The sequence below is a fragment of the Cherax quadricarinatus genome, chromosome 43 (genome assembly GCF_038502225.1).
Source record: "Cherax quadricarinatus isolate ZL_2023a chromosome 43, ASM3850222v1, whole genome shotgun sequence".
Lineage (NCBI taxonomy): Eukaryota > Metazoa > Arthropoda > Malacostraca > Decapoda > Parastacidae > Cherax > Cherax quadricarinatus.
Window position 1 is genome coordinate 25366236 of NC_091334.1, and position 26167 is coordinate 25392402.

General features: G+C 42.9%; 1 protein-coding gene across 5 annotated transcripts in view; it reads right to left on the bottom strand.

The window, feature by feature from the left end:
• The window catches only part of LOC128694208 (alpha-mannosidase 2x-like), a 152787-nt gene that overhangs the window by 81813 nt on the left and 44807 nt on the right, over window positions 1–26167 (bottom strand). For all 5 annotated transcript variants that reach the window (XR_011393124.1, XM_070093753.1, XM_053784206.2 and 2 more), the window contains exons 9-12: window positions 25106–25292; window positions 14718–14895; window positions 10016–10233; window positions 2380–2583 (exon numbers count right to left, since the gene is read on the bottom strand). Coding sequence is in view for 4 of the 5 variants with exons in the window: in XM_070093753.1 (XP_069949854.1) it covers window positions 2380–2583; window positions 10016–10233; window positions 14718–14895; window positions 25106–25292 (787 nt within the window). In the remaining variant the exon portion in view is untranslated. The remainder of the gene's footprint in view (window positions 1–2379; window positions 2584–10015; window positions 10234–14717; window positions 14896–25105; window positions 25293–26167) is intronic.

Sequence of the window (26167 nt, forward strand, 5' to 3'; positions counted from 1 at the left end):
TGTTAGATTCTTTATCTTTTAACCCCATACATTTCCATACATTTGCAACATCTGCCACATTGCCCCCCTATCCACCCTGTCATATGCCTTTTCCAAAACCATAAATGCCACAAAAACCTCTTTACCCTCATTTAAATACTGTTCACCTATATATTTCACTGTAAACACTTGGTCTACACACCCCCTACCCTTCTTAAATCCTCTTTGTTCATCTGTTATCCTACTCTCTGTCTTACTCTTAATTCTTTCAATAACAGAAGCACCAACCACTCAAAAACTATATCCCCACCTGCTTTTAACATTCTATCTTTATCCCATCAATCCCAGCTGCCTTACCACCTTTCATTCTATCCACTGCCTCACGAACTTCCCCCACACTCACAACTCGCTTCTCCTCACTCCTACAAGATGTTATTCCTCCTTGCCCTATACACGAAATCACAGCTTCCCTATCTTCATCAACATTTAACAATTCCTCAAAATATTCCCTCCATCTTCCTGATACCTTTAACTCTCCTCTCCTATTTTTAACTAACTAATCCATTCGTTCCCTAGGCTTCGTCAACTTAAAAAATTTGTTGATAACATCTCACCCAGTCTCTCATTTGCTCTCTTTTTATATTGCTTCACCAAACTCTTAACCTCTCTTATTCTCTCCATATACTCCCTCCTCACATCACTTGTACTTTGTAAAAACCTCTCATATGCTAACTTTTTCTCTCTTACTACTCTCTTTACATCATCATTCCACCACTCGCTATTCTTCCCTCCTGCACCCACTTTCCTGTAACCACAAACTTCTGCTGAACACTAACACTACATTCTTCAATGTACTCCATACATCTTCAACCTCCTCCATACTCTTTCCCTCCAAACTTCACTAGTCCATCTATCCTTCAATAGTTGTTTATATCTTTCCCAGTAAAAGTAGGCCTTAGACAAGGATGTGTGATGTCACCGTGGTTGTTCAATATATTTATAAAAGGAGTTGTAAGAGAAGTGAATTTGAGGGTCTTGGCAAGAGGCGTGGAGTTAAAAGATAAAGAATCAAGCACAAAGTGGGAGTTGTCACAGCTGCTCTTTGCTGATGACACTGTGCTCTTGGGAGATTCTGAAGAGAAGTTGCAGAGGTTGGTGGATGAATTTGGTAGGGTATGTAAAAGAAGGAAGTTAAAAGTGAATATAGGAAAGAGTAAGGTTATGAGGATAACAAAAAGATTAAGTGATGAAAGATTGGATATCAGATTGGAGGGAGAGAGTATGGAGAAGGTAATGTATTCAGATATTTAGGAGTGGACGTGTCAGCGGATGGGTCTATGAAGGATGAGGTGAATCACAGAATTGATGAGGGGAAAAGGGTGAGTGGTGCACTTAGGAGTGTATAAATCTGTAGTGGAGGGAAGGCAGGGTAGGGGTCGGCCTAGGAAGGGTTGGACGGAGGGGGTAAAGGAGGTTTTGTGTGCAAGGGGCTTGGATTTCCAGCAAACGTGCATGAGCGTATTTGATAGGAGTGAATGGAGAAAATGGTTTTTAATACTTGACGTGCTGTTGGAGTGTGAGCAAAGTAACATTTATGAAGGGATTCAGGGAAACCGGCAGGCTGGACTTGAGTCCTGGAGATGGGAAGTACAGTGCCTGCACTCTGAAGGAGGGGTATTAATGTTGCAGTTTTATAACTGTAGTATAAAGCACCCCTCTGGCAAGAGAGTGATGGAGTGAATGATGATCAAAGTTTTTGTTTTTCAGGCCACCCTGCCTTGGTGGGAATCGGCCAATGTGTTAATAAAAAAATAATATAATCTTACCCTAACTGCCTCCTCCTTTAGCTTATAAACCTTCACCTCTTTTACCTGCTGCTTCCATTTTCCTTGTATTCCATCTACAAATTTATATACATTAATACAAATACATATTAATACAAGTCAATATTTCTTCTTTCAACAAACTGGCCATATCCTACTGAGGACATGACCCAAAAAGAAAAATGAAAGTTTCTCTTTTTAAATTTAGTAATTTATACAGGAGAAGAAGTTACTAGCCCCTTGCTCCCACAAGTTAATATACATTAATATAAATTAATTTTTTTGTTTTTTTCAACAAGTCGGCCGTCTCCCACCGAGGCAGGGTGACCCAAAAAAGAAAGAAAATCCCCAAAAAGAAAATACTTTCATCATCATTCAACACTTTCACCACACTCACACATTATCACTCACACACACACACTCAAACACACAAATTAATACATATTAATACAATACATTAATACAAGTTAATACACATTAATACAAGTTAATACACATTAATACATATTACTAAAGTTAATACACAGCAATACATATTAATAAAGAATAATAGGGTATAATAGAGACTAATACTGACTTGTTAGCATAGTCAACCACCACATGATCCTTGGCAGTGCCTGTGATGCCATCGTGGTGCTGGAAGAGTGCCAAGCTCCGCCGTGATGACACCAACATTGCCATCAGTGCCTCTGCCACCTCCACCATAGTGCCATCACTGCTACCAGTGGTGCCCATCGTGCTCTGAGTGGCAACCATCGCTGTGTATAGCACCTCGGCACCCCTGTCAATGTATGGAGCTCTGTATAACAGTGTATGGTAATCCTCGCTTTATGACTTATGATATTTTGACTTTACAATGGTGTTATAGTGACACACACATTCCCGGTGATGGTGAGGCACCACTCTCTGTCTCTCTGTTTTAGTGACACACACATTCCTGGTGATGGTGAACCACCACTCTCTGTCTCTTGTCTTCGCCAGCATAAACATCTCTTTTGCTTACTTTTTAATACTTGTATTTAGTTACAGTAATTATCTCTTTATTTACTTATTGAGTGATAGTATTACAGTAGACAGTTGGGTAACATGCCTGACTATGTGTCAGTCTTTATGAGAGAGACCTAGCTTCCTGCCCTGCCTCCCCCGTCCCACCTCTCATTGGTCTGTACATAAGTGTCCCATATGATTCTCAGATCTGTGTTTGTGATTAAATTAGATGATTCCTGCACCAGTCAATACTTGCTTTGTTTTCATATCATCTGTGTTCATATGTGAGCTTGCTGGAGACAATGTTTTTATACAAATTGAGAGAGTTGACACGAACTGTATAAGTCCATAGACACTCTCCCAGTGTTTATATATCATGTTGTATGTGTCCATGACTCTCCCAGTGTTTATGTATCCTCTGTTTATCTTTGCATAATAAAGGTTAAAAAATAAAATGAACCTAGATGTAATGTATTTACAGTACCTACTTCATATATATTTGTGCATCGTTTAGTTGGCATACTTGTACAGTGGACCCCCGGTTAACGATATTTTTTCACTCCATAAGTATGTTCAGGTGCCAGTACTGACCGAATTTATTCCCATAAGGAATATTGTGAAGTAGATTAGTCCATTTCAGACCCCCAAACATACACGTACAAACGCACTTACATAAATACACTTACATAATTGGTCGCATTCGGAGGTAATCATTATGCGGGGGTCCACTGTATATTGTAAACAAACTCTGAAATGTGTGAGGATGGTGGTGTTAAGGGCCACCAGTCTGTGAGCATCCCACCCATCCACCTCTCCTTCCTCATACTGATATTTTTATTGTTGAAAATGCAAAGGAAATGATAATTTTATTATATTCCTTTACTGTAATACGTTTATTAATATGTACTAAATACAGTAGTCCCCCCAAATTCATGGGGGTTATGTTTCAAGACCACCCGCAAATTTGGAAAAACCGTGAATTCTGAACACGGTTTAAAAAGTGCCTTTTTTATAGTTTAAACCCTAAATATGCCCCAAAACACTTTAATTTAATTTCGAACTCAGCTTCATACATCATTCTTAGAAAAAAACAATGTAAAGATAAACTCGTATACAGTACTGTACTGCTATGTCTCCCGCAATGCTAGAATGTAAAATACATCCTAATGTTACCCCCATATGTAATTCATGCAAGCCCATTTTCTTTGGTATACTGTAATTCATACAACCTCGTTTTAAGTAAGTTATTCAGGTATACACAAATACAGTTACATAGATTATCATACATAGAGCACCTTGACAGCAACCTGAAATTCAAGACTAATATAAAAAAAAATATCCAAAACAGTTGGAATCCTCTCCAAGATACGCTACTACGTACCACAATCAGCCCTGCAATCGTGTCATTACGATTTCTTGAGTCCTGCTCACACTATACTATTCACTCATTCATCCCTACCTCACCTATGCTCTTTGTGCATGGGGGATCAAGAGCAGCAGCTCACCTAAACCAATAATAACCCAACAGAAAGTCGTAGTGAGAATTATCATGCAATCCAATGCAAGACAGCAAACACCCCCACTCTTCAAAGGCTTAAACCTACTCACCGTACAGAACATTCACACCTACTATTGTGCAGTCTACATTTACAGTACACAAATAACCCGCAAATAGAAGTGAGGAGCTTATGGCGACGTTTCGGTCCGACTTGGACTGAAGTCTGACCGAAATGTCGTCGTAAACTTCTCTCTTCTATTTGCGGGTTATTTATGTATCGTTTCAATCACGGTATTGTGCCTTTTATGTTATTTATCTACATTTACAGAACCATAAGCTCTAATTTTAACCCAGAACTAAAACAATTTCTTGATAGTTGCAACAGGACCCATAGACATGACACCAGACACAAAACTTTCTGACATTCCCCGTGTCTGGCTAAACCTATACAAATCTTTGATGTACATAAAAGGGCCTATAATCTGGAACTCCCTGTCTAAAAGCTCTAGAACCACAGACTCAACCACCATTTTCAAAACTACCATTAAAAAACATCTCATCTCCATGTGATAATGGCTTTGAAAACCGACAAGTTGAAGATTGAGACTCTTATGCACCATATGGGAATCTTTATTTAGGAAATAAAGATTCCCATATGGTGCATTAGTGTCTCAATCTTCATCTCATCTCCATAACAAACCCCATCATCAGCTAACCAAATGAAAACCACCCAATTCTCTTTTTCGTATCATGAACATAGACTAATCGTTATCTGTAATTCCCCCATAATTTCCACCTACACCCACCCAAAGGACTGTAAACATCCACTTCCTAATATAGCTACTACCTATTAAATCTTATGTTAGTCTTATTAAATCTTAAGTTAATCCTAAGTTTGTCTAAGTTACTCCTCCAGTACGGCTTTAATACAAACAATATATCATGCCAAGACAAATCGAATCCCATTACTAAATTTGCCATTTGTATTAATATTAAATGATATGACTGGCTAACTATTTTAAACCTAATTATGTATGTACCTAATTGAGAATGTTCCTAATTAAGTAGCTAATAATATGTTCAAACGTACTGCTCAAATATGGCCTATATCATAATAGCTTAAGAATTAGTATTAGTCTGGCCGAAGTGCCTAGGCACGACAGTGGCCATCTTTGTATTTAAATCTTATAACATGTAAACCACACACTGTAAGCTTTACAAGGAAATAAATATTTGTATTTGTATCTGTATTTGTATTTGTATGTATAGAGAACCTCGGATATCCCAAAAAAGTCAAAGTGACTTATTTCCATTGGGGTCCATCTTTGGTATATGTACGGTAAATATACAGTAATAATTTAATTTAGTAAAGCACTAAAAAATTAATACAGGATTAAATTTTATATGGAAATTTTGCTGAATTTACACTAATATTTGTTACAAAATTATTAAATTACATTTTTCCTAATATTTAGCATTAAAATGCATAAAAATTATACAAAAAAAAAAAAAAAAAAAAAAAAAAAAAAAATGCAAATTTGTGGGGATTTCAGCGAACAATTATTAGTTACTCTCTAAGGGAAAATTCGCGAATTACTGAAGCCGCGAATTTGGAACTGCGAATTCGCGGAGGTCCACTGTACTTTATATTTGTAAAAGCATTCTAACAGTTAATTTGACAGCAGTGAGATGGCCACAACGACCCTGGGGTCATGACACAAAGTACAACACCATGACTGGAACAATACACAAATAATAATACACACACATAGGAGAGAGAAACTTAGGATGACATTCTGGTCCAACTTGGACCATTTACAAAGTCACACTAACACAAAAATGTGAGGTAGCCAGTGTATATAGGAAGTACTGACACAACACAATAGGCTGAAGGAAAGAAAATAAAGAAAGAAAAAGGAAAAAACAGGAAAGGAGAAGAGGCAGGGAATGGAGGAGAAGGAAGGATGAGGTTAATTCACAAGTGCTCTGAAGTTTGGAGCATTTGACAATGTAATAAGAAAGGCAAGCATCAACAGAGACAAAGTCAGGACCAAGATTCATACAAGGAAAGTTGTGAATAAGAAGTTGGGTAGAGAGTTTCAGCAGAGGACCAGTCAATAGAATGACTGTGATCTCTAACATGACAGAAAAGACCATTATTAGTGTCGGCATTCCTAACACTTCTTTTGTGCTCCTTAAGTCTGTCAGAAAGAGAGCAGCCAGTTTCTCCAAAGTATTGGAGAGGACAAGAGGAGCATGAAATAGAGGAGACACCAGGGGCATCTATAACAGGAAAGGTATGAACTAGATTATTGCTTACAGTATTAGTTTAGCGAAAAGGAATGGAGAGAAAGAAGGAAATAAGAACACTTCTCTTGACAGAGGAAGCATGGTAAGAAAAGTACGAATATACATGCCTCTGTGCATAGGCATGTGATAAATGGCAAGGACAAAAACCTGTAACTGAGCAGTGAACATGTACATCAAGGAAAGGAAGCAAAGAGTTAGATTCCCATTTAGTTTTAAACTTGATAGGAGGAGCAAGATTTTTAAGGGCAATGAGAAGTTGCTAGAAAAGACTAGAGTCACAGGACCAAAGATCAAAGATATCATCTACATAGCAAAGCCAGAGGGAAGGACGCACACCAATAGAGGAAAAAGAATAGTTTCGAAGTATTCCATATAAAGGTAAGCAAGAACAGGGGATAGAGGAGAGCCCATGGTGACACCAAAGGTTTGAGAATAAAATTTACCTTGGAAGGAAAAGGAGTTAGAGTCCACACAAAGGCGAATAAGATCATGAAAGACATCAGTGGTATAGGGAGATGAAGTAACCCATCACTGACCTTCTCTCTGAGAAAATAAATAACGTCATCAAGAGGAACATTGTGAAGAGGGACTCAACGTCAAGACTGAGCATCTTACAGGCCGGGAGAGGACGCACATGTTTGATGAAGTCTCGAAAGTGACAAAGGTGAGCAAGAGAAAAAGTACCAAGAGAAGAAATGAGGGTTTTGGCCAGGCAAGAAGCAAGGGAACAGGAGACAGAACCTCAAAAGGATATGATGGGATGTAGAGGAATATCAAGTTTATGAGTTTTAAGATCATAGAAATAAGACAGAGAGGGACAAGTACAACAGAAACCTTGAAAAAGGTCAAGGTTGGGAGGACAGAGGTTGGAAAGAGTTCAAAGTTCATTGTTGAAAGTTCTCTTGATGCTGTCAAGAGGATTGAAAACGAGAGGAATGTAGGTACATGAGTCAGAGAGCAAGGCTTCAGCTTTATGGAGGCAATCCTCACTAACAAAAGAAACCACCAAACTGCCTTTGTCAGAAAAGGGGATGACAATATTGGTACATATTAGATTTAAGAGAAGAAAGGGCTACCTCACTCTTTTGTGTTAGTGTGACTCTGCAAATGGTCCACGTCAGACCAAAATGTAATCATAAGCGTCTCTCTCCTATGTTTGGGTTATTTGAGCGTGTCATATGTTTGTACAGGTATTGTACAGGGTCAGATAGCCTGTTATATATTTGTACAGGTATTGTACAGGGTCAGATAGCTTGTCATATGTTTGTACAGGTATTGTACAGGGTCAGATAGCCAGTCATATATTTGTACAGGTATTATACAGGGTCAGATAGCCTGTCACATATTTGTACAGGCATTGTACAAGGTCAGATAGCCTGTGTGGCATGCCAAGAGTACGTTACACTTTATTCAGCGCATGTACACACTCCCATATAGGCTGCCTCCCAACCAGCAAACCGGGTACTAAGGGTTTAGCAATCTTTTAGGGCCCATCATTAAATCAGTACCTTGGTTCATTAATTAATCACAGATGAGCCTGCCAAGTGCTGAGACAATGTGGTGTCACTCATGGTCAGCATTTGCCTATATATAGCCGTCCTGCTCCACTTCTGGTTAGTGTGGCTTTGTAAATGGTCCAAGTCGGACCGAAACGTCGTCGTAAGCTTCTCTCTTTTATGTGGGTTATTTGTGTAGCATTTACCAGACTCACCTCTAGCTGGTTGAAGCACAGTCCTTTCTCTCAGGCTGCTGTCTATGCCTTAATCACTGTGTAGTACACTTATACTCCATTCTTGTACATAGTGTACATAAGTGTACATTCTTCTTTCAATGCACCAGCCATTTCCCACTGAGGTGGGGTGGCCCAAAGAGAAAAATGAGTTTCTCCTTTTACATTTAGTAATATATACAGAAGAAGGGGTTACTAGCCCTTTGCTCCCGGCATTTTAGTCAACTCTTATGACACGTATGGCTTACAGAGGAAGACTTCCGTTCCACTTCCCCATGGAGAACAAGAACAAGAACTAGTAAGAAATATACAACAAAATCCCAAAGGGTGTGTATATATATGTATATAAACATTTGGTGAAGAAAAATATAAGCGAAATATTCTGCCGAGTTTGTTTTGCTTCAACCCATTATGACCAGGTCAACAGGCCATTATTACCTGTGTTCCTAATAGCCTGTCATATGTTAGCACAGGTATTGTACAGGGTCAGACAGCCTGTCATATGTTTGGACAGATATTGTACAGGTCACATCAACTCTTCCCACAGATCAACAAGCAATAACAAGTACAGTGAATATGTTCTTCTGGGAACTAGAGCAACTCATAATGTTTTACCATCACCTGTACAAAGTACTGCAGTGTAAAACACACCAAAGACATATTAATCAACAATCTGCTGTATTTATCGACTTATTTATAGGAACGTAACCCCATTGTAAGTGGAGGAGCACCTATAACAGTGTATGGCACTCTGTATAACACCAGTGCCACCTCTTCAGAGGTTGATCCACTGAAGAGGACCTCAGTCAGAGGTCATTAAATATAGTTCTGTCCCACTGTAAATTATATCCTCTCACTTACTGTAAAAAAATAAAAGATTTACAAGTTCTAAACTTGATATATACCCCAAATATCACTGCTAGACTTGATATATACCTCAGATATCACTGCTAGACTTGATATATACCCCAAATATCACTGCTAGACTTGATATATACCCCAAATATCACTGCTAGACTTGATATATACTTCAGATATCATTGCTAGACTTGATATATACCCCAAATATCACTGCTAGACTTGATATATACCTCAGATATCACTGCTAGACTTGATATATACCCCAAATATCACTGCTAGACTTGATATATACTTCAGATATCATTGCTAGACTTGATATATACCCCAAATATCACTGCTAGACTTGATATATACCTCAGATATCACTGGTAGACTTGATATATACCCCAAATATCACTGCTAGACTTAATATATACTTCAGATATCATTGCTAGACTTGATATATACCCCAAATATCTCTGCTAGACTTGATATATACCTCAGATATCACTGCTAGACTTGATATATACCTCAGATATCACTACTAGACTTGATATATACCTCAGATATCACTGCTAGACTTGATATATACCCCAAATATCACTGCTAGACTTGATATATACTTCAGATATCATTGCTAGACTTGATATATACCCCAAATATCACTGCTAGACTTGATATATACCTCAGATATCATTGTTAGACTTGATATATACCACAGCTATCACTGATAGACATTCCTTACTTGCCTGAGGTAACCCACCAAGACTCTGGTCAAGGTCAGTACTGTCTTACATACCTGAGATAACCCTCCAGGACTCTGGTCAAGGTCAGTACTGTCTTACATACCTGAGATAACCCTCCAGGACTCTAGTCAAGGTCTTGTGGAAAGGTCTGGTAGTATAGTAACCACTCCAGTAATGGTCATCACGGTCGGCGTAAGTGAAGAAGTCGCCGGTGAGGCTCGGGAAGATGTCGTCCTCACCACCACTGCCAGCACCGCCGCTCAGCGACTCACTCTCCTCATGCACTGCCCGGAAGTAGTCCGCAAGTGTACCAAACTGTGCCTGCCAGCATGATGCATTATCTCATTAACATGGATTTTAATTATTATAGTGACATACTACACTGTACAGCGACACACTACACTGTACAGAGACACACTACACTGTACAGTGACAGATATTGTACAGTGACACACTACACTGTACAGAGACACACTACACTGTACAGTGACAGATATTGTACAGTGACACACTACACTGTACAGTGACACACTACACTGTACAGAGACACACTACACTGTACAGTGACATACTACACTGTACAGAGACACACTACACTGTACAGTGACATACTACACTGTACAGTGACAGATATTGTACAGAGACACACTACACTGTACAGTGACATACTACACTGTACAGTGACACACTACACTGTACAGTGACACACTACACTGTACAGTGACACACTACACTGTACAGAGACACACTACACTGTAGTGACATACTACACTGTACAGAGACACACTACACTGTACAGTGACATACTACACTGTACAGAGACACACTACACTGTACAGAGACACACTACACTGTACAGTGACATACTACACTGTACAGTGACACACTACACTGTACAGTGACACACTACACTGTACAGTGACATACTACACTGTACAGTGACACACTACACTGTACAGTGACAGATATTGTACAGTGACACACTACACTGTACAGAGACACACTACACTGTACAGTGACAGATATTGTACAGTGACACACTACACTGTACAGAGACACACTACACTGTACAGTGACAGATACTGTACAGTGACACACTACACTGTACAGTGACAGATATTGTACAGTGACATACTACACTGTACAGTGACATACTACACTGTACAGTGACACACTACACTGTACAGTGACACACTACACTGTACAGTGACATATTGTACAGTGACATACTACACTGTACAGTGACACACTACACTGTACAGTGACAGATATTGTACAGTGACATACTACACTGTACAGTGACATCTTACACTGTACAGTGACACACTACACTGTACAGTGACAGATATTGTACAGTGACATACTACACTGTACAGTGACATACTACACTGTACAGTGACACACTACACTGTACAGTGACACACTACACTGTACAGTGACAGATATTGTACAGTGACACACTACACTGTACAGAGACACACTACACTGTACAGTGACAGATATTGTACAGTGACACACTACACTGTACAGTGACACACTACACTGTACAGTGACACACTACACTGTACAGTGACACACTACACTGTACAGTGACACACTACACTGTACAGTGACATACTACACTGTACAGTGACAGATATTGTACAGTGACACACTACACTGTACAGTGACATACTACACTGTACAGTGACATATTGTACAGTGACACACTACACTGTACAGTGACACACTACACTGTACAGAGACACACTACACTGTACAGAGACACACTACACTGTACAGTGACATACTACACTGTACAGTGACAGATATTGTACAGAGACACACTACACTGTACAGTGACATACTACACTGTACAGTGACACACTACACTGTACAGTGACACACTACACTGTACAGTGACACACTACACTGTAGAGACACACTACACTGTACAGTGACATACTACACTGTACAGTGACACACTACACTGTACAGTGATACACTACACTGTACAGTGACAATTCCAGGCTTTCAGTACAATACATACAAGTAATTTATCAAACACAGCTTGTGCTAACTTAGCGACGTACTCATTTACCAACGCCTCAGACTTATGACGGCTCTCTGACCTAAATAATGTATATTAGAGCCGATTCCCTCTGTCCTGTTTATTACAATATACACTACACTACTGTATAAACATTTAAAAATATACTAAAAATGTTATAAATGGTACAAATGTGACATTATAACAATATCAAAGATGGTTGACAGAAACCCACTACCATTATAGTACGCTCCTCACTTAGTGAACAATTCGTTTACAGTCGTGATCTTAGGAACGCAGCTCTGTTGTTAAGTGAGGAGAGGCTGCATAACTATTTTGTTTATTAACACATTGGCTATCTCCAACCAAGGCAGCGTGACCGGGAATAAAAAAAAACATTTATCACCATTCACTCCATCAGTGTCTTGCCAGAGTGCACTCACACTACAGTTATAAAACTGCAACATATCTCTACCCGTCCTTCAGAGTGCAGGCACTGTACTTTCCATCTCCAGGACTCAAGTCCTGTTAAATGGTTTCCCTGATCCCTCCATAAACGTTAACTTACTCACACCGAAACAGCACGTCAAGTCATAAAAACTATTCGTCTCCACTCACTGCTCTCTAACACTCTCACACACACTTCCTGGAAGTCCAAGTCCCTCATACACAAAACCTCCTTTATCCCCTCCCTCCAACCTTTCATAGGCTGACCCCTACCACTCCCACCTTCCACTACAGATTTATACACTTTCCAAGCCATTCTATTTTGTTCCATCTTCTCTAAATATCCAAACCACCTCAACAATCCCTCCTCAGCCCTCTGGATAATACTTTTAGTAGCCCCACACCTCCTTGTTATCTTCATGCTACGTATTCTCTGCATTATATTCACACCACACATTGCTCTCAGACACATCTCCACTGCCTCCAGCCTTCTCCTTGTTGCAACATTCACCACCCATGCTTCATACCTGTATAAGAGTGTTGGTACTACTATACACTCATATATTCCCATCTTTGATTCTGTGGTAGGGAACAAGGAGAGGGATTCATGTAAAGGTAAGGACTCAGGAGCTGAAATAAGGAGAGACCATCATTCAGGGCAAGTCAGAAAAGAAAAAAAAAAAGAAACAGATGCATGACATTGAGAAGAAGGAAAACCTGGAAGAAATATGCTTAGATGAAAGAAAACAAGAGAATGGAAATCACTTGGCAGAACTCAGGAAGGAGTCGAATTCAGTAAATGTAGGCAGTCAGGACATCTGCAAATATTATGAAAAAAGGGATGTGCCTATATGGGAGAGCTTGGTTAAATAAACACAACAGAAAATGTGTGAACATGTTGAGAAAGGGAAAGTGTCACTTTGACAAAGAGTGCAGGTGCTTCCACCCAGTGATGTGCAAGCTTCAACATAGTTTGGAGAATGTTATGACCCGAGTTGCCCAGACCATCATGTAAAAGAAATGTGGTGCTACAGAAAAATCAGAGGAATGGAAAATGAACAGAAATCATTTTTAGACACAAAGAGAAATGATTACACCAAAGAAAGAGGCCAAACAGGAAAATGTTACAGATGGGACAGAGGTGCACAATAGTGGGACATACAAAGCCAGGCATCTGCCCAACAGTCAAATATACAATAGTTTGTCAAATGCACAGTCAATACTGGAGAAACCAGGGGTATGCACACCAGGGTCCATACCAGGTAGTACATCACCAGTGGTATGTACACCAGGGTCCATACCAGGTAGTACACCACCAGTGTTATGTACACCAGGGTCCAACCAGGGTGAGATGGATACATGCCAGGAACCTAACCTGTTGTATACGTGGGGAATCCTGTACAGCAGTAGCCCGGAACCTAACCTGCTGTATAAGCAGGGCCCTGTGGTATAAGTGGGGCCCTGCAGTATGAGCGGAGCCCTGCAGTACAACCAAGGCCCTGCAGTACAAGCGAGGCCCTGCAGTACAAGCGAGGCCCTGCAGTATAAGCGAAGCCCTGCAGTACAAGCGAGGCCCTGCAGTACAAGCGAGGCCCTGCAGTACAAGCGAGACCCTGCAGTACAAGCGAGGCCCTGCAGTACAAGCGAGGCCCTGCAGTACAAGCGAGACCCTGCAGTACAAGCGAGACCCTGCAGTACAAGCGAGACCCTGCAGTACAAGCGAGGCCCTGCAGTACAAGCGAGGCCCTGCAGTACAAGCGAGGCCCTGCAGTACAAGCGAGGCCCTGCAATACAAGCGAGGCCCTGCAGTGCAAGCAAGGACCTGCAGTACAAGCGAGGCCCTGCAGTACAAGCAAGGCCCTGCAGTACAAGCGAGGACCTGCAGTACAAGCGAGGCCTTGCAGTACAAGCGAGGACCTGCAGTACAAGCGAGGACCTGCAGTACAAGCGAGGCCCTGCAGTACAAGCGAGGACCTGCAGTATAAGCGAGGACCTGCAGTACAAGTGAGGACCTGCAATATAAGTAAGGCCCTGCAGTACAAGCGAGGACCTGCAGTACAAGCGAGGCCTTGCAGTATAAGCGAGGCCCTGCAGTATAAGCGAGGCCCTGCAGTACAAGCGAGGCCCTGCAGTATAAGCAAGGCCCTGCAGTATAAGCGAGGCCCTGCAGTATAAGCGAGGCCCTGCAGTATAAGCGAGGCCCTGCAGTATAAGCGAGGCACTGCAGTATAAGTGAGGCCCTGCAGTATAAGCGAGGCCCTGCAGTATAAGCGAGGCCCTTCAGTATAAGCGAGGCCCTGCAGTATAACCGGAGCCCACCTATGGTTACCTCAACATGAAGGTCATCATTGGTGTTGAGATAGTCAAACAGTCGTTGGTAGTTGTTAAATTGGTCATCCCATTCCTCTGGTCGAACGAACCGGAAGTCGTCACCCAGAGGGACCAGAACCACGTTTGTTCGGAACAACTGGGACTTCTTGCGGTACTGGTCCAGTAACAACAATGACCTGAAACAATGTTTACTGGTGTCAGAGTAAATAACTTTTACCAAGCTACCAGTAGTACTGGTCCAGTAACTAAGCTACCAGTAGTACTGGTCCAATAACTAAGCTACCAGTAGTACTGGTCCAGTAACAAAGCTACCAGTAGTACTGGTCCAGTAACTAAGCTACCAGTAGTACTGGTCCAATAACTAAGCTACCAGTAGTACTGGTCCAGTAACTAAGCTACCAGTAGTACTGGTCCAATAACTAAGCTACCAGTAGTACTGGTCCAGTAACAACAATGACCTGAAACAATGATTATGGGTGTCAGAGTACATAACTTTTACCACAGTCTATATTTTACCTACAAAATAGGTTTATTCAGTCATATAACGAGGCAGCAGGAGCAGCAGTGCAGTACAGATGATGTAATTAATTAATCCATCAAACCTCTTCAAGGTTTGAGGTGGTCAGGCTGAGGGACTGACCACCTCATATACTATTTTCTCTAAGCTTGTTGCTGCTCTTGCTGTCTCTATTTGACTGAAGAATCTTCCTGTGTAGGTAACATACTCCACCAATAAAGATACTTGCCTGTTGTACATGTCTCACAACTTGTCGGTATCATTATCAACACACGTTTACACTCACGTTGGATTTACATTTGATATTCAATTTACAGTAACTCAGACAATTTACAAACACATATGATAACTTACATTCATAAATAATCTAGTGAAGAGCCTAACACAAGTGATCAAACATCTATGTTGATATTACCAGGGAATACTACCAGAATGTTGATGTTACCAGGGAATACTCCCAGAATGTTGATGTTACCAGGGAATACTCCCAGAATGTTGATATTACCAGGGAATACTACCAGAATGTTGATATTACCAGGGAATACTACAAGAATGTTGATATTACCAGGGAATACTCCCAGAATGTTGATGTTACCAGGGAATACTACCAGAATGTTGATATTACCAGGGAATACTCCCAGAATGTTGATGTTACCAGGGAATACTACCAGAATGTTGATATTACCAGGGAATACTACCAGAATGGTTAGAATACCTTTGAAAAGTTAGGTTAGGTTGAGTTGGGTTAGATTAGGTTAAGATTAGGTTAAGGTTAGGTTAGGTTAGGTTAAGTTGGGTTACATTAGGTTAAGGTTAGGTTAGGTTGGGTTAGGTTAGGTTAGGTTAGGTTGGGTTAGGCTAGGTTAGGTTAGGTTGAGTTGGGTTACATTAGGTAAAGGTTAGGTTGGGTTAGGTTAGGTTTAGTTGGGTTAGATTAGGTTGGGTTAGATTAGGTTAAGGTTAGGTTACGTTAGGTTAGGTTATGTTAGGTTAGGTTGGGTTAGGTTAAGTTAGGTTAGGTTTAGTTGGGTTAGATTAGGTTAAGGTTAAGTTGGGTTGGGTTGGGTTGGGTTACATTAGGTTAAGGTTAAGTTGGGTTAGGTTAGGTTCAGTTGGGTTAGATTAGGTTAAAGTTAGGTTGGGTTAGATTAGGGTGGATTAACTTAGGTTAAGTTGGGTTGGGTTAGACTAGGGTGGGTTAAGTTAGGTTAAGTTGGGTTGGGTTAGATTAGGGTGGGTTAAGTTAGGTTAAGTTGGGTTGGGTTAGATTAGGTTAAGGTTAGGTTAGGTTATGTTATGATGTGTCAATAAGAGACTAAGGGAAGACCTGTCTAGCCTTGACTGGGGTTATCTAGCTAACTACTCTTCTGACAATAATGACATAAGAACATAAGAACATAAGAAAGGAGGAACACTGCAGCAGGCCTGTTGGCCCATACTAGGCAGGTCCTTTACAATTCATCCCACTAACAAAACATTTGGCCAACCCAATTTTCAATGCCACCCAAGAAACAAGCTCCGATGTGCAAGTCCCTCTCTCAAATCCAACCCCTCCCACTCATGTACTTATCCAACCTAAATTTGAAACTACCCAAAGTCCCAGCCTCAATAACCCAAGTAGGTAGACTGTTCCACTCATCAACTACCCTATTTCCAAACCAATACTTTCCTATGTCCTTTCTAAATCTAAACTTATCTAATTTAAATCCATTACTGCGGGTTCTCTCTTGGAGAGACATCCTCAAGACCTTATTAATATCCCCTTTATTAATACCTATCGTCCACTTATACACTTCGATCAGGTCTCCCCTCATTCTTCGTCTAACAAGTGAATGTAACTTAAGAGTCTTCAATCTTTCTTCATAAGGAAGATTTCTACAGGGATCTGTATCTATGACCTTTATCTTCATGACATACAGAGCTCACAGTACGTACCGCCAGCTCTCCGTCACTATGAATAATTAACCCCATGCAATGGTTGCACTCTTCAAATTATATGCAATTTCTGCATCCTATTTGAAGAGATGGGGAAAACTAACATTAATTTGGACTAAATTGAAATTCACATTGTTCAAATTGCAGTAACTGAGATCTGCCTCTGAATGTCACAGAGAGAAATTAAGTCAAATAAGAACTGAAGGAGGGGTGTTAATGTTGCAGTTTAAAAACTGTAGTGTAAAGCACCCTTCTGGCAAGACAGTGATGGAGTGAATGATGGTGAAAGTTTTTCTTTTTTGGGCCACCCTGCCTTGGTGGGAATCGGCCAGTGTGATAATAAAATAATAAAAATAAGAACGATCCCAAATGGATGAAGAGAAGACTAAAGAATTGATTAGAAGAGAAAAGAGGAATTTACAGAGGCATCAGAACAGGAGAGTTAACCTTATTGATCAATATGTTTAGTTTAAAGAATTTGGCCAATTTTACACTAATTTCACTATACGCCAATTTCAAAACAGAATCCAGAATAAATAATGCAGACTTTCCTGGTGCTTAATTAACATTTTCTCTGTTTATTAGTAATACTTCCAGACTTTACACGTGAATTCCATTTTGATTGTTTATTCACACAAAAAATAGATGAGCCATTGTTATGCAATATTGTAATAATTGTATAAATAATATGAGCGCCTTCATGAACGCACATCAGACCCACCAGCTGACGCATAATGGATGTGAGAGGTGATTTGTTTACTCTTGAACATTGGCAACAAACTAACGTTTTTGCTATTTTCAGTCCGAAAACCCATCAAAATCTTGTCTATTTCTGTAATATATTTTCCATTTTATCAAATGAGACCACGAAACCAAGAATACAACCATAAAAACCACATGAAAATACATCGCAAAGTTGTTGTTTTAAACCATATACAAAATCCTAGTTTTTTTCTCATTATGCACTGCGTGCTGCAGGATTTGTTTTATATTGCTCACACTTACTGCATCGACCCCTTCTCTCAGCTCATCTCAGCTGAGCTGAGCTCATCACGTATAACTATGGCACGGACCCTGGCTTCAAAGTTGTAGAACTACGGCATGAACCCTCAAAGGATTAAAATAAAGCACCGGTCGTCCTTCTCTTACACAACTGTTGCACACAAACAACGGGAAAACAATAAAAGCACTAAACATAATGAACAATGACTCACCTAAAAGCCAACAAAAATGTGGAACAATAAAAAGTGGGAGTTGTACACACAGGGTCGTCCTGTAAATGTACTGAAGTAAATACTGTGAAGAATGATACAGGAGGGACCCACTTTACAGTGTTTCACTTTACAGCGCTTCACTTTACAACTCTTCACTTTACAGTGCTTCACTTTACAGCGCTTCACTTTACAGCGCTTCACTAATACAGCAGTGCTCAATTATAACCATTCTTCATTTATTCAAACTTCCAAAAATAAATATATTCACTACTCACTTTAAGATAATGATGAAAATATTTTAAGGTAGGTAATATAATGTATTTTATAGCACAAGATATATTGCTGACTTAATATATGATAGTGGAAACATGTTATCAGGGCTATGTTTCACTTTACAGCAGTAGCCAGGAACCTAACCTGCTGTATAAGTGGGGCCCTTCTGTACAGTAGTAGCCAGGAACCTAACCTGCTGTATAAGTGGGGCCCTTCTGTACAGTAGTAGCCAGGAACCTAACCTGCTGTATAAGTGGGGCCCTTCTGTACAGTAGTAGCCAGGAACCTAACCTGCTGTATAAGTGGGGCCCTTCTGTACAGTAGTAGCTAGGAACCTAACCTGCTGTATAAGTGGGGCCCTTCTGTACAGTAGTAGCCAGGAACCTAACCTGCTGTATAAGTGGGGCCCTTCTGTACAGTAGTAGCCAGGAACCTAACCTGCTGTATAAGTGGGGCCCTCCAGTACAGTAGTAGCCAGGAACCTAACCTGCTGTATAAGTGGGGCCCTTCTGTACAGTAGTAGCCAGGAACCTAACCTGCTGTATAAGTGGGGCCCTCCAGTACAGTAGTAGCCAGGAACCTAACCTGCTGTATAAGTGGGGCCCTTCTGTACAGTAGTAGCTAGGAACCTAACCTGCTGTATAAGTGGGGCCCTTCTGTACAGTAGTAGCCAGGAACCTAACCTGCTGTATAAGTGGGGCCCTTCTGTACAGTAGTAGCCAGGAACCTAACCTGCTGTATAAGTGGGGCCCTCCAGTACAGTAGTAGCCAGGAACCTAACCTGCTGTATAAGTGGGGCCCTTCTGTACAGTAGTAGCCAGGAACCTAACCTGCTGTATAAGTGGGGCCCTCCAGTACAGTAGTAGCCAGGAACCTAACCTGCTGTATAAGTGGGGCCCTTCTGTACAGTAGGAGCCAGGAACCTAACCTGCTGTATAAGTGGGGCCCTCCAGTACAGTAGTAGCCAGGAACCTAACCTGCTGTATAAGTGGGGCCCTTCTGTACAGTAGTAGCCAGAAACCTAACCTGCTGTATAAGTGGGGCCCTCCAGTACAGTAGTAGCCAGGAACCTAACCTGCTGTATAAGTGGGGCCCTCCAGTACAGTAGTAGCCAGGAACCTAACCTGCTGTATAAGTGGGGCCCTCCTGTACAGTAGTAGCCAGGAACCTAACCTGCTGTATAAATGGGGCCCTCCAGTACAGTAGTAGCCAGGAACCTAACCTGCTGTATAAGTGGGGCCCTCCTGTACAGTAGTAGCCAGGAACCTAACCTGATGTATAAGTGGGGTCCTCCTGTACAGCAGTAGCCAGGAACCTAACCTGCTGTATAAGTGGGGCCCTCCAGTACAGCAGTAGCCAGGAACCTAACCTGCTGTATAAGTGGGGCCCTCCAGTACAGCAGTAGCCAGGAACCTAACCTGCTGTATAAATGGGGCCCTCCAGTACAGCAGTAGCCAGGAACCTAACCTGCTGTATAAATGGGACCCTCCAGTACAGCAGTAGCCAGGAACCTAACCTGCTGTATAAATGGGGCCCTCCAGTACAGCAGTAGCCAGGAACCTAACCTGCTGTATAAGTGGGGCCCTCCAGTACAGTAGTAGCCAGGAACCTAACCTGCTGTATAAGTGGGGCCCTCCAGTACAGTAGTAGCCAGGAACCTAACCTGCTGTATAAGTGGGGCCCTTCTGTACAGCAGTAGCCAGGAACCTAACCTGATGTATAAGTGGGGCCCTTCTGTACAGTAGTAGCCAGGAACCTAACCTGCTGTATAAATGGGGCCCTCCTGTACAGCAGTAGCCAGGAACCTAACCTACTGTATAAGTGGGGCCCTCCTGTACAGCAGTAGCCAGGAACCTAACCTACTGTATAAGTGGGGCCCTTCTGTACAGCAGTAGCCAGGAACCTAACCTACTGTATAAGTGGGGCCCTCCTGTACAGCAGTAGCCAGGAACCTAACCTACTGTATAAGTGGGGCCCTCCTGTACAGTAGTAGCCAGGAACCTAACCTGCTGTATAAGTGGGGCCCTCCTGTACAGTAGTAGCCAGGAACCTAACCTGCTGTATAAGTGGGGCCCTCCTGTACAGCAGTAGCCAGGAACCTAACCTACTGTATAAGTGGGGCCCTCCTGTACAGTAGTAGCCAGGAACCTAACCTGCTGTATAAGTGGGGCCCTCCTGTACAGCAGTAGCCAGGAACCTAACCTGCTGTATAAGTGGGGCCCTCCTGTACAGTAGTAGCCAGGAACCTAACCTGCTGTATAAGTGGGGCCCTCCTGTACAGCAGTAGCCAGGAACCTAACCTACTGTATAAGTGGGGCCCTCCTGTACAGTAGTAGCCAGGAACCTAACCTGCTGTATAAATGGGGCCCTTCTGTACAGTAGTAGCCAGGAACCTAACCTGCTGTATAAATGGGGCCCTTCTGTACAGTAGTAGCCAGGAACCTAACCTGATGTATAGATGGGGCCCTCCTGTACAGTAGTAGCCAGGAACCTAACTTGCTGTATAAATGGGGCCCTCCTGTACAGCAGTAGCCAGGAACCTAACCTGATGTATAAATGGGGCCCTCCTGTACAGCAGTAGCCAGGAACCTAACCTGCTGTATAAATGGGGCCCTCCAGTACAGTAGTAGCCAGGAACCTAACCTGCTGTATAAATGGGGCCCTTCTGTACAGTAGTAGCCAGGAACCTAACCTGCTGTATAAATGGGGCCCTTCTGTACAGTAGTAGCCAGGAACCTAACCTGATGTATAGATGGGGCCCTCCTGTACAGTAGTAGCCAGGAACCTAACTTGCTGTATAAATGGGGCCCTCCTGTACAGCAGTAGCCAGGAACCTAACCTGATGCATAAGTGGGGCCCTCCAGTACAGTAGTAGCCAGGAACCTAACCTGCTGTATAAGTGGGGCCCTCCAGTACAGTAGTAGCCAGGAACCTAACCTGATGTATAAGTGGGGCCCTCCAGTACAGTAGTAGCCAGGAACCTAACCTGATGTATAAGTGGGGCCCTCCAGTACAGTAGTAGCCAGGAACCTAACCTGATGTATAAATGGGGCCCTCCTGTACAGTAGTAGCCAGGAACCTAACCTGATGTATAAGTGGGGCCCTCCTGTACAGTAGTAGCCAGGAACCTAACCTGATGTATAAGTGGGGCCCTCCTGTACAGTAGTAGCCAGGAACCTAACCTGATGTATAAGTGGGGCCCTCCTGTACAGCAGTAGCCAGGAACCTAACCTACTGTATAAATGGGGCCCTCCTGTACAGTAGTAGCCAGGAACCTAACCTACTGTATAAATGGGGCCCTCCTGTACAGCAGTAGCCAGGAACCTAACCTACTGTATAAATGGGGCCCTTCTGTACAGCAGTAGCCCAGAACTTTACCTGCTGTATAAGCAGGACCCTCCTGTACAGCAGTACCCTGGAAGATAACCTGCTGTATAAGCAGGGTCCTCCTGTACAGCAGTACCCTGGAAGATAACCTGCTGTATAAGCAGGACCCTCCTGTACAGCAGTACCCTGGAAGATAACCTGCTGTATAAGCAGGACCCTCCTGTACAGCAGTACCCTGGAAGATAACCTGCTGTATAAGCAGGACCCTCCTGTACAGCAGTACCCTGGAAGATAACCTGCTGTATAAGCAGGGCCCTCCTGTACAGCAGTACCCTGGAAGATAACCTGCTGTATAAGCAGGGCCCTCCTGTACAGCAGTACCCTGGAAGATAACCTGCTGTATAAGCAGGGCCCTCCTGTACAGCAGTACCCTGGAAGATAACCTGCTGTATAAGCAGGACCCTCCTGTACAGCAGTACCCTGGAAGATAACCTGCTATATAAGCAGGGTCCTCCTGTACAGCAGTACTCTGGAAGATAACCTGCTGTATAAGCAGGGTCCTCCTGTACAGCAGTACCCTGGAAGATAACCTGCTGTATAAGCAGGGCCCTCCTGTACAGCAGTACCCTGGAAGATAACCTGCTGTATAAGCAGGACCCTCCTGTACAGCAGTACCCTGGAAGATAACCTGCTGTATAAGCAGGACCCTCCTGTACAGCAGTACCCTGGAAGATAACCTGCTGTATAAGCAGGGCCCTCCTGTACAGCAGTACCCTGGAAGATAACCTGCTGTATAAGCAGGACCCTCCTGTACAGCAGTACCCTGGAAGATAACCTGCTGTATAAGCAGGACCCTCCTGTACAGCAGTACCCTGGAAGATAACCTGCTGTATAAGCAGGACCCTCCTGTACAGCAGTACCCTGGAAGATAACCTGCTGTATAAGCAGGACCCTCCTGTACAGCAGTAGTCCGGAATATAACCTGCTGTATAAGCAGGACCCTCCTGTACAGCAGTAGTCTGGAATATAACCTGCTGTATAAGCAGGGTCCTCCTGTACAGCAGTACCCTGGAAGATAACCTGCTGTATAAGCAGGACCCTCCTGTACAGCAGTACCCTGGAAGATAACCTGCTGTATAAGCAGGACCCTCCTGTACAGCAGTACCCTGGAAGATAACCTGCTGTATAAGCAGGACACTCCTGTACAGCAGTACCCTGAAAGATAACCTGCTGTATAAGCAGGGCCCTCCTGTACAGCAGTACCCTGGAAGATAACCTGCTGTATAAGCAGGACCCTCCTGTACAGCAGTACCCTGGAAGATAACCTTCTGTATAAGCAGGACCCTCCTGTACAGCAGTACCCTGGAAGATAACCTGCTGTATAAGCAGGGCCCTCCTGTACAGCAGTACCCTGGAAGATAACCTGCTGTATAAGCAGGGCCCTCCTGTACAGCAGTACCCTGGAAGATAACCTGCTGTATAAGCAGGGCCCTCCTGTACAGCAGTACCCTGGAAGATAACCTGCTGTATAAGCAGGACCCTCCTGTACAGCAGTACCCTGGAAGATAACCTGCTATATAAGCAGGACCCTCCTGTACAGCAGTACTCTGGAAGATAACCTGCTGTATAAGCAGGGTCCTCCTGTACAGCAGTACCCTGGAAGATAACCTGCTGTATAAGCAGGGCCCTCCTGTACAGCAGTACCCTGGAAGATAACCTGCTGTATAAGCAGGGCCCTCCTGTACAGCAGTACCCTGGAAGATAACCTGCTGTATAAGCAGGACCCTCCTGTACAGCAGTACCCTGGAAGATAACCTGCTGTATAAGCAGGGCCCTCCTGTACAGCAGTACCCTGGAAGATAACCTGCTGTATAAGCAGGACCCTCCTGTACAGCAGTACCCTGGAAGATAACCTGCTGTATAAGCAGGGCCCTCCTGTACAGCAGTACCCTGGAAGATAACCTGCTGTATAAGCAGGACCCTCCTGTACAGCAGTACCCTGGAAGATAACCTGCTGTATAAGCAGGACCCTCCTGTACAGCAGTACCCTGGAAGATAACCTGCTGTATAAGCAGGACCCTCCTGTACAGCAGTACCCTGGAAGATAACCTGCTGTATAAGCAGGACCCTCCTGTACAGCAGTAGTCCGGAATATAACCTGCTGTATAAGCAGGACCCTCCTGTACAGCAGTACCCTGGAAGATAACCTGCTGTATAAGCAGGACCCTCCTGTACAGCAGTAGTCCAGAACATAACCTGCTGTATAAGCAGGACCCTCCTGTACAGCAGTACCCTGGAAGATAACCTGCTGTATAAGCAGGACCCTCCTGTACAGCAGTAGTCCGGAATATAACCTGCTGTATAAGCAGGACCCTCCTGTACAGCAGTACCCTGGAAGATAACCTGCTGTATAAGCAGGACCCTCCTGTACAGCAGTAGTCCAGAATATAACCTGCTGTATAAGCAGGACCCTCCTGTACAGCAGTACCCTGGAAGATAACCTGCTGTATAAGCAGGACCCTCCTGTACAGCAGTAGTCCAGAACATAACCTGCTGTATAAGCAGGACCCTCCTGTACAATTCACTGTACAAGGAATCTCTCATACAAGGACAGACTGAGAACCTTCAACCTTCACTGTTGAGACAGAATAAGGTCAGACATCAATAAAGTTTACAAGTGGATGATGGACATAAACAAAGGCAATATAAACAAAATATTGAGAATATTGAATCAAGAACCTGTAATATGAGATTTAAATTAAATAAATTTAGATTTAGAAAATATGTAGGTAAGTCCTGGCTTTGAAACAGAATTGTCAACGAGCGGAACAATCTACCACGTAGGGTACTAGAAGCTCAAACCTTGGGCAGCTTGAAAAATAAGTCAAACAAATATATAAGTGTATACTGTCTGGGTTTAATGGGGATCTGAGATACTGAAGATAACTTTTTGTGGATCTTTGGGTATAGATTGTGCAAATGTGTGGGTGATAATGGTTAGTTTTGAGAAGGACCTGCCTAGTGTGGATGGTAGGTGCCAGAGGTGAGGGAGGGAGGGTAGCTACCTAGCTGCCAGGTTGATGGTCTGCTGTGGTAGGTGTCAGGGGTAGTGGTAGTTACCTGGCTGCCAGGTTGTGGTCACTGATGGTCTGGGGTGGTAGGTGCCAGGGGCAGGTGACACCAGAGCCTGGCAGGCGCCGGAAGTCAAACTGACAGCAGATCTTAGGGTCAGGGCCACAGGTGTGAGGCACGTCATAGCTGTAGAATGGCATCATGTGGCATAACATCTCTGTCGAGCTGCCAGAGTCTGTAAATGATGATGGCAGTGTAAATGATGACCACAATGGTGTAAATGAAGGGATTATTGCCCTGATGCAACACAAGTTTAATACATATACACCTAAGCATCAATTAAGGCGGTAGTTATGTTCTTCATAAAAAATCATATAAAATAAAACAAAAATATAAGGGAAAAATAGGGTTACGTTCCTTGGGCCCCAAATAAATAGCAATTCTGAAGGTCGCCAAACTGTAAGAAAGATTGTGTGGCCGCCGAAGAAGTCTGAACACAAAGTAGAACATTATGACATTGATGATGCTATAAAACATCCACAAGTTGATGAGAAACATGTGCCACACTTAGGGACCTTTATTGTTGAAAAGTTGCACCTATGTAGGAGCCTTCCTCAATCAAATACAGAGCAGCCTGCGCTACACAAGACTGGTGTAGACCAACCGTCAGCCTGCGCTACACAAGACTGGTGTAGACCAACCGTCAGCCTGCACTACACAAGACTGGTGTAGACCAACCGCCAGCCTGTGTTACACAAGACTGGTGTAGACCAACCATCAGCCTGTGCTACACAAGACTGGTGTAGACCAACCATCAGCCTGTGCTACACAAGACTGGTGTAGACCAACCATCAGCCTGTGCTACACAAGACTGGTGTAGACCAACCATCAGCCTGTGCTACACAAGACTGGTGTAGACCAACCGTCAGCCTGTGCTACACAAGACTGGTGTAGACCAACCGTCAGCCTGTGCTACACAAGACTGGTGTAGACCAACCGTCAGCCTGTGCTACACAAGACTGGTGTAGACCAACCTTCCTCATCCCTGGTTTAGATCCACTATCCACAACACAACACTGGTTTAGATCCACCATCCTCAACACAACACTG